This window comes from Myotis davidii, unplaced genomic scaffold, assembly GCF_000327345.1.
Source record: "Myotis davidii unplaced genomic scaffold, ASM32734v1 scaffold133, whole genome shotgun sequence".
Taxonomy (NCBI): domain Eukaryota; kingdom Metazoa; phylum Chordata; class Mammalia; order Chiroptera; family Vespertilionidae; genus Myotis; species Myotis davidii.
This window is the reverse complement of record NW_006284732.1, coordinates 3,128,404-3,138,402: the sequence shown is the minus strand read 5'-3', so window position 1 is coordinate 3,138,402 and position 9,999 is coordinate 3,128,404. Positions and strand designations below refer to the sequence as shown.

Below are 9,999 nucleotides of genomic sequence, written 5' to 3'. Positions count from 1 at the left end.
CCTTCTATAATTGAAACTTTGTTGCCTTCTGTGCAACTCAGAGCCGGCTCCTGCTCGCTCCAGCTCGGTGGCCACAGCCGGCTGAAAGCAGGTATCTGGGGTTTATTTACCTTCTATAATTGAAACTTTGTTGCTTTGAGTGGAGCTCAGTGCCAGCCGGGAAGCTTGGCTTCCTCCATCACTGGAGCAACCAAGCCCCATGTTTGTTTCAGGTCCGTGGCTGCCGGTAGCCATCTTGATTGGGTTAATTTGCATATGGTTGCTCTGATTGGCTGGTGGGTGTGCCTTAAGGTGTAGCAAAGGTATGGTCAATTTGCATGTTTGTCTTTTATTAGTATAGATGGAAATAGTATATTGACTAACATTTACAATGTTAGTTTTAATAATTTGTGTTGAATTATTTCAGCACAGAGTATTTAAGAAATAAAAAAGTTTGTAAAAAGAATTCCATTGGATGTGTTTAAAATACCTAAAAGTATTGAATCTCAGTAATCTGAAAAAAATAAAAACCTCACTCCTGATAGTGCAGATAATTTCTCTTTAGAAAGAAATTTTCCCTGAGAATAATACTATACATGTGTGCACCTGAAGCCTGTATAATTTTATTAATCAGTGTCATCCCAATAAACGCAATAAAAAGTAAAAAAATACTATACATATGTGAACACATCTGAAAGGACAGACCTTTAGAGCTAAAGCATGTTTTATCTTCTAATAATAAATATAAGCAACACAAGATTGCATCTACCATAAGATCAGAAAACTTGGTGTCAGCCATTTTCAGTTTATGATAAAGTAATTTGAAATCCTATCTCATCTTTATTTATCGAAATACAGACTTAACAGGAATTTCTTTTCCTAATCTTGTCAAACACATTTATTTTCTAACATAGAACTTTTAATTCTTTAATTTTTCCATATTGTGAATACAAATGGAAACCATAATTGAACAGAGGATTCAGTGACAGAGAACAGCACTATTATATTCTTACCTGTGATTCTCTTTTAAAAATTTGACATTATGACGGGATTCACGTGTAGGCAAAGAGGAAACAAGGGCATCAATTTTCATAACAAGGTCACTCTTTCTAGATCAACAAGATAAACAATGTGTAAGTTTTTCAGAAAGAGAAATATTCGTATTTTGTGTAACAATTAATGCTCTGAGAAAGGGGAATTAAAAATGCTTCCAAAGGATAAACTTCATATAAATGATTTTTATTCCAGACCTGCTCGTAAGTAGAGTTTGATAGTTTAAAGTAAGATGACTTCCTTTTAAAATCCTTACTTTTTCTTATCATTGATATGATCTTTAAACACTTACTAAGTAGTGTTTTCAACAGAGTCTACAAGAATGTGGTGAATCATTCAAGTCACTATTTGCTGAGTTCTGGTTATGTGTCCAAGCATTGGGGCTCGTACAGCAAAGAAAGAAGAGCCGATAGAACAAAACATAAATAATAGGGTATCTACTTTTGAAGAATTTTTAATTTAGTTAAGAAGTCAAGATTTCTATGGTTTTTAATTAGTTTGAAAACTAAGAAGGCACAAAATAAATAACTAGATTAAATATAACCAAATTTGAAAATCTGTGATAGAGAAAATGTATATGTTCAAATAATATGTTGGGATAGAATGTGTTGGCTACAATGTACAGAAGGCTTTTGGAGAGAGAGGGAGAGAGGGAGAGAGAGAGAGAGAGAGAGAGAGAGGGGAACATTGGTCAGCTGCCTCCTGCAGAGAGAGAGAGAGAGAGAGAGAGAAAGGCTGGTCAAGAATCTTATCAATTGGAGAACCAAGATGGTGGCATAGATAAATGCCTGTACTCGCTGCCTCCCACAACCACATCAAAATTACGACTAAAATACAGAACAACCATCATTCAGAATTGCCTGAAAGCTGGCTGAATGGAAGTCTTACAACTACAGAAGTAAAGATGCAAGTACATTGTAACTGGTGGGAGGGACCCAGGTGCAAATGGGCTGGTCTAACATCCACATTTGGCATTTTTTAAATTGGGAGGGATATCTTGGCTGTGGAGGCCTCCCATGAGGAGTAAGAATTAGAAATTTAGTTCTGGAAAGATAATTACCCCCAACACAGCCATATCCTTTAAGATTCATGGATACAGTGAAAATAAAGAATAAAAAAAGATGTAACTGAAAAATATTATCCAAAATGAATGTTGGCATGGCTTAAGTATAGACTTTCAGACAAAATCGTTACTAGGAAAGGAGTAATTTATATAACGATGAAAGGAATAAAATACTTCACTAGAAAGATAATAATTCTGAAACAGGGAATACATAACAAAATATAGCTCAAAATATTTAAAACAAGAGTACAAGAATTAAATAAGTACACAATACTAATGGCAGTGTTTAACAAAGTTCTTTCAGTAACTAACAGATAAAAATCCAGTATTTTGATGATGGGAATAAAAAGTTCAACTTTATAGACATATATAAAATCTTCCACACAGAGAAAATCTTATTAAAAAATCAAGTATGGCCCCTAGCCAGTTTGGCTCAGTGGATAGAGCTTCGGCCTGTGCGCCGAAGGGTCCTGGGTTTGATTCTAGTCAAGAGCATGTACCTTGGCTGCAGGCTCCTCCCTGGCAACCAAACTCATTGATTGGTTGCCTCTTGAAAAAGGCAACCAATCAATGAGTTTCTCTCACATCAATGTTTCTCTGTCTTTCCCTCTCTCTCCCACTCTCCCTAAAAATCACTGGAAAAATATCCTCGGGTGAGGATCAACAACAACAAGAATAAATAAAGTATGAAACAATTACAAAAATTAACTTTGCCTCAACAAAATTAGGAGAAATAAATGCCAAATAATTGATATCACAAACTATGTTTTCTAATCATAGTTCAAAGCAAACTGGAAATCAATTATACACTGTGCTATTTAAAACAACTTAAAACATACTTTATTCATTATTAATTCAATAAGTATTTACTTGATACCTAATAAGATCTAGGCACAACTCTATGCACAAGAGATAGAAAAACAATGAAAAAGGCAAAAAACTTGCCTTCATGAAGACAACATTCTATTTCCAAATATTTTTAAAATAAAAATTTTAAAACTCAAAATAATTTGAAAATATTTAGCATTGAATCATAATAAAATATCTACTATCAAAGTTTATGTAATATAGCTAATAAGTGTTTAAAGAGAAATTTCAAATGTGTAATTTAAGGATATGTAAAGAAAAAAATCTGACATTAATAGCTAAGAATCCAACTTCAGAGGTTTATAAAAAATAGATTAAAAACATATAATAAAGAATATAAATTAAGAGCTTGTCATGCCTTAGATCTTCATATGTAAAAAGACTAGTAAAATAGATATATCCCTCATTAACTGAGCAAATTAAAATAAGAGAAAGGCCAACATAAATGAGATATTTAAAAACTGTAAATTAAGGAACAAAGCTCTTATAATTAGCAAATGACATGAGTTCTAATACTAAACAAAATGTTATAAAAAAGAAGAGTCCAGAAAGGAAGATGAATATAGAAGTTTAATACTGTTTCTGTAAATTAGTGAAATAATAATTTTAAAATGTAATCTAAAATACACCATTTACAATCTGAGCTAAAACTGTGGAAAAGCTAGAGAAAATAATTTTAAAATAGTAAGATTTCATGGAAAAAAATTGAAGGTTCACTGAAGAATCCTTAAAAAAAACCACCCCACACCAAATAAGTGTCTATCTATCTACATACACACATATATACTTATATATAAATTACACACCTCATATAGCTGTATTTTAATTATATTATAAATACATATGTATATTTGTATAGGTACATATAAGTAATATATATATGTATTTTTAATAAGTGGGATAACTCAATATAATATAAAGATGACAATTCCTTAATCTAATCTATAAATTCAAATAAATTCCCATAAAAATTCCAGGAATGTTTTTGGTAGAACTGGTTATGCTGGTTCTAATCATATTTACACTGAAAAGCAACTAACAAAAAATAGTCAAAAAAAATAGTCAAGAAAATTTTGAAGACGAGGCAAAGGGGGAGTTTTCCTATCTACCATCAAAATTTATTATAAAGTTGTGATAACTGGAGTGTGGGATTGGCATGAGGCAACAGACCATTGGAACAATAGAAAAGTACAAGATTTAAAGATATAAATCAGAAAGAAAAGCAAAACTGTAAAATTTTTAGAAGACAATAAAAGAGAATATCTTTATGAACTCAGACTAAGGAAAATTCTTACACATCCTTCTCTCGCAAATCATAAACAAACTATGAATGAAAACCCTTGATAATATTTTTTCATAAAATAAAAAACATCTACGTATGTGGTAACATTCTATATAATAAACATGTAGTATGAAAATTGTCCTCTTGACTGGGAGTCTGACCAGGGGGATGATGGGCTGGCCGGGGGAAGGGAGGGAGACCCTGGCCAGTGGCAGCAGCAGGCAACAGGGGGGGTGTGGAGATGGGGGAGGAGGAGGGAGGGAGGCCCCGGCTGGTAGCTGGCAGCTGCTAAGGACCCTACCAGTGTGCACTGGGCCTCTAGTTTTAAAACAAAAAAGTAAATAGTCAAGCCACAAAATGAAATATTGTACTTGCAGAACACATAATTAACAGATTAATATACAGAATCATACACAATATGTTTACAAATCACGAACAGGAGAAAATAACCCAACAGATAACTAAGTAATATATATGAACAGGTATTTTACAAGAGAACAAGCATGAATGAAGATAGTCATATGAGAAGATACTCAACTATGCTAGAGCTCAAAGAAATGCAAATTAAAATAAGATACAATTTAACATCCATTAGATGGGAATAATTTACAAGTCAGATAACACCAAGTATAGGTGAGGACTTGGGGAAACAGGAACTCATACATTTGTGGTGGGAGTATTGATTGTTCCAACTACTTTAAAAGACGAAATTTAACAATATCTGCTAAAGCTGAAGATTAGCATACCCTACAACCCAACAAACACACACCTCTAAACTCTAAACTCACACATTGCACGAGGAGACATTAAAGTAGGTTCATTATAACACTTCTGTAATAGTAAAAAGCTAAAGCCAAGTTCACTGTACCTCAGTAATGGATTGTATAAATAAGCTTCAATCTATATATATAAACGGCTAAGTGACTGTACACCTGTCTGACCATCCAACCGGCCAGTATATATGATGCGCACTGACAATTTAAAAATAAACATTGACTAGTGCATGGGCGATACATATAAACCTCTTGCTGGTGCCAATTGCACACGTGTGTTTCAGTCTGTCACTGTCGATCGTGAACTTGGCTGTTTTTGGTGACATTCTGAAGCTGAAAGAAAGTAGTGTCGTTGACAGAATATGTCTGAAGACCAACTATTGGCAAAACGTACTTCTGACAATGCTATTATAGAGAAAGGGTGAATAGCAATATTAAAATATTTCTTCTAATTAATTTCCTTTCAATGTGCACGAATCCGTGCACCGGGCCACTAGTATATTCATAAAATAAAATACTAAAAAGGAGTTAAAATGAATAAGCAAGCTCTGTATCAATGAATGTGGATAAAGCTTGTATGGAAGTAGATAGCAAAAGGAGTCTTCGGTATAATAGCATTTCTCTAAAGAAGTCAAAGCATCCAACACAATCAAAACTTATAGTGCATATTTACATATAAAGCAAAAGTAAAAGAAAACAAATACGGGAGTCAGATACACAACCTTTAGGAAAGTGGTTACCTCTTGGGAAAGGAGGAGATTGAGGGAAACAGAGAAACAGTAAAACCATGGCAAAGAAAACAAAATATTAACATCTATGGTTTGGTGATAGTGAGTAAATGGATGTCTTTTATTATTTCTTTATATTCTCTATGAGATGGAAAATACCAAACCTGAAAATGAATTGCTCTTTTAATTTTAAATACTTACTTCTTTGAGTTGATTGCCATATTTTCAACAATGCCTTTAATTTTCTCTGATAAATTAGTAAATGTTATCTTTTCCAATAAGGAGAAATCTTCTGCACAGAAATTTTCATTCAAAGGTCCTAAGAACTAAAAAAAGGCAATCACTGTATATCTTCTAAAAGATTATTTCATGAAATATATTCTTATGAAATAGATATTTCTTTAAGCAAAAATTGATTGCAGATTAAACAAATAGTGGTCCTCACTCAATCCCACCATTTATTAAGCCCACTGGGATAAAATAGAAGAGGAAAATATTTTCTCACTTTCATATTACAAATAACATTTGCATAAACACAAAAGTCAAAGTAACAAAAAGTAGCAAATTGTTTTCATCTGAAGTTTTACTTTGAAATATAATGCTTCCAAAAACCTAAGACTCTAATTTTATTTTCTGTTTATCTATAAATTGTAGACCATATGAGTAGACATGAATTCACATATATAAAACCCTAAGCAACCAAACGACTGGCCAACTGGTTGCTATGACTCACACTGACCACCAGGGGGCAGACGCTCAATGCAGGAGCTGCCCCCTGGTGGTCAGTGTGCTCCCACAGCAGGAGCACTGCTCAGCCAGAAGCCAGGCTCATGGGCTCATGGCTGGCGAGTTCAGTGGCAGTGGAAGGAGCTTCTCCTGCCTCCGCAGTGCTAATAAGGAGCAGCGAGCCAAGCAGTAAGGAGCAGCAAGCAGGTGGGCCGTAAGGAGCAAGGGATCCAGGGCTGGCGAGTTCAGTGGCAGTGGAAGGAGCTTCTCCTGCCTCCGCGGCAGTGCTAAGGAGCAGCGAGCCAAGCAGTAAGGAGCAGCAAGCAGGTGGGCCGTAAGGAGCAAGGGATCCCGGACTATAGGAGAGATATCCGCCGAGGGCTCCCAGACTGTGAGAGGGTGCAGGCTGAGCTGAAGGACGCCCCCCTCCACCCCATTGCAGGAATTTCGTGCACCAGGCATCTAGTTAATATATATGCAAGGCATAAAAGAGCAAAAACCAAGAGACAAATCACATAATTGCTTAATAATACCAACCAATCTCCATTTGACATTGTGTAATGGTTTGGAGCTCAGCAAGGTCATGTAGGTTAGCTTTAAACCAGTAAATACAGAGAGGGTCAACTGTCAAACTACCACGTACCTAATTTCTCAGGATGGCTATTCCATCACAACTATCACAAATGCTACTACCATTAGCATTTTCTGAGGAAATTAATACATGAAATCATCATACTATTATGAGCACATACCCTGATGTAGAAGGTGGGCCTGAGATAGTCTCATGCATTAAACAGTTGTACTTAATGACAACCAGAAAATATGTCAAGCAGAATATTCTTTTTTCTTAGTAAAAAGGCCAGAATGAAATAGTTGCATATTTTCTCACTTCTCCTTCACCTGGTTCTGCAGTTAATAATTTCTAAAACTTAATGAAGTATAGTTCTTGAATCTTTCTTATTTGCTCATGTCACAGGTGATATCATTTTTCACCTTAAACATAAAACCTGGCTCTTAAAAAAAAAAAAAAAGGACACTATAAAACTAAAAGTACACATATAAACATTTCATCATTTTAAGGTGACTTTGAAAGTACTTTTAACATTATATATTTGGGACTATGAATAGGAAAGGCCTGAAAAATAGTTTAAATTTTATCTATAGCACCCATAGTGACTCAAACAGTTTTGTTAATAGCTCAGAATAAGAAAATAAAATCTCAATTATTTTTTAAGGAATTAAAAAGATGGCTATTTTAACTGATTAAATTAACCAGAAAACCAACTCTATTTCACTATGTAAGTCCAGCATCAAATAGCTAGGAGGACCTTGCTTCTTCTATTTAAAGTTAAATATGATAATTGTGAAACAAAGTAACTTAAATAGTATAAAATCCCATCATATCTATGTTGGGAAAAGGAACATTAAATTTGAAAATCATGTATTGATAGAATAAGACCTATTTGGTGCTTAATCTTCTTTACAACATTTTAGAAATGTTATTTTTTCAGTTATACAGAACTAGAGGCCCGGTGCAAGAATTTGTGCACTGGTGGAGTCCCTCGGCCTGCCTTGCAGGGATCGGGCCGAAACCAGCTTATCCCTCAAGGGGTCCCAGATTGTGAGAGGGCACAGGCCAGGCCGAGGGACCCCACCAGTGCATGATTGGGACCGGGGAGGGACCACAGGAGGGCTCCAGGGCATGTCTGGCCTATCTCGCTCAGTCCTGATTGGAGCCGATCGGGGCCATGTTGCCCAGTACCGATCAGGGCAGGATGGCTGGAGAGGGACCATGGGAGGGCTCCCAGAGTGTGTCCGGCCCATCTCGCCCAGTCCCGATCGGCCGGACCCCAGCAGCAAGCATCTGCTAACTTACCAGAGCAACTGCTCCCTGATGGTCAGTGTGTGTCATGGCGACTGGTCGAACGATCAGACGCTTAGCATATTAGGCTTTTATTATATAGGATAACTGCTGTAATAGAAATTCATTAACTCCTTTGACAGCTTATTAAAATTCTAGAAAACTCTGAGAGTGTTCATCCACGTACTGAGCTAAAAATCTCTCTCCACTCGTGGAAGTTTGAATAGTTGGCCTTAATTCTATATTGATTCTCATCCAGTATAACATAAATCAATCTACAAATGTAACTATGGTGCCCCATGACAGCTTTTAAATATTTAAAGAGAAAACAGGAGTGAATATTGACTGAAAATTTACCAAGTGGCTGGTGCTGATTTATGTGCCTTATATATAAAACTATATTTTAAAAAAAGATAAAAAATTATATTTAATCTGACAAGTCCATAAACTATACTATTATCATTCCCATTGTACAAATGAAAAAAGCAAGTCTCACAGAGGTGATATAATTAATGGTGAAACTGGATTTGGAATCCAGATTTCTGTAGCTTAAGAAAAAAAGGCCTTGTTTGTCTCCTAATATCTATTACCCCATGTCATTCAGCAACATGTAAATGTGTAGTGTGATAAAAGTAAATTATAATTATAGCAACATTATTTGGGTTTTATTTGGTAATAAAATATATAAAATTTTAATTCTTCAGCATGCCGTAAGAAAGTGTCATTGTTGGTTGCTAGATGGGAGGAGGTTGGGAGACTGGGTGAAAATGGTGAAGGAAATGAGAAGTACAAATTGGCAGTTACACAATAGTAACAGGCATGTAAAGTACAACATAGAGAATATAGTTAATAATCTATATATATAAAACCCTAATATGCAAATAGACTGAATGGCGGAACAACCAAACAACTAGTCACTATGACGTGCTCTGACCAGGGGGCACGCGTGGAACATGGCAGGCATCGGCAGCAGGTGGCAGAGCGCAGAACATGGTGGGCGTTGGCCACAGCGAGATAGTGGAGGTGAGTGGGGGCGCCAGACCAAGGCAGGACGCCGGTCACTGTCATCGGGGAGAGCCGCTAGGTTACTGAAAATTCTTTGCTCCCGTGTGCCATGGTTCTGCCTGGTGCTTGCACCTGCTGCTGGCTCCGGCCCCAATCACACCCGCTGCTAGTGCCCAGCACTGGCCCCGATCACTCAACACCGTCAGCAGGTGCGAGCGGTGGCTGCCGGCCCTGACTGCCCCTGAGGGCTCCTCCACCTCCCCATGCTCATGAGAGGCAAGTGGGGCAGCAGCCTCTGCTGCTAATGGCGCTGGCCCACTTGCACCCACCACTGGCACTGGCCCCAATTGCTCTGTCAGTGGGTGTGAGCGGGGCCAGTGCCGTCAGTGTGTGGGAGCAGCGGCAGCAGCAGGAGCAGGGCTGCGGCAGGAGGGGCTGGACAGGGGCGCAGAGGACGGGCTGAGACCTGCCCCTATGTCCATGCAGCCTCGTGGCCCACAGTTCCTTTCAAGGTGCACAAATTCATGCACTGGGCCCCTACTGTATTAAGATGTATAGTATAAGGTGGGTACTAGACTGATTGCAGAGATCACTTCATAAGTTATATAAATATCAAACCACTATGCTGTACATGTGAAACTAATATAATATTGAATGTAAAC

The 9,999-nt window shown here is 37.0% G+C and overlaps 1 protein-coding gene across 1 annotated transcript in view; it reads right to left on the bottom strand.

Annotated features, from left to right (window-relative positions):
* The window catches only part of UGGT2 (UDP-glucose glycoprotein glucosyltransferase 2), a 159,004-nt gene that overhangs the window by 56,628 nt on the left and 92,377 nt on the right, over positions 1 to 9,999 (bottom strand). The window contains exons 23-24 of the mRNA XM_015557528.1: positions 5,947 to 6,071; positions 993 to 1,088 (exon numbers count right to left, since the gene is read on the bottom strand). Coding sequence (XP_015413014.1) covers positions 993 to 1,088; positions 5,947 to 6,071 — 221 coding nt within the window. The remainder of the gene's footprint in view (positions 1 to 992; positions 1,089 to 5,946; positions 6,072 to 9,999) is intronic.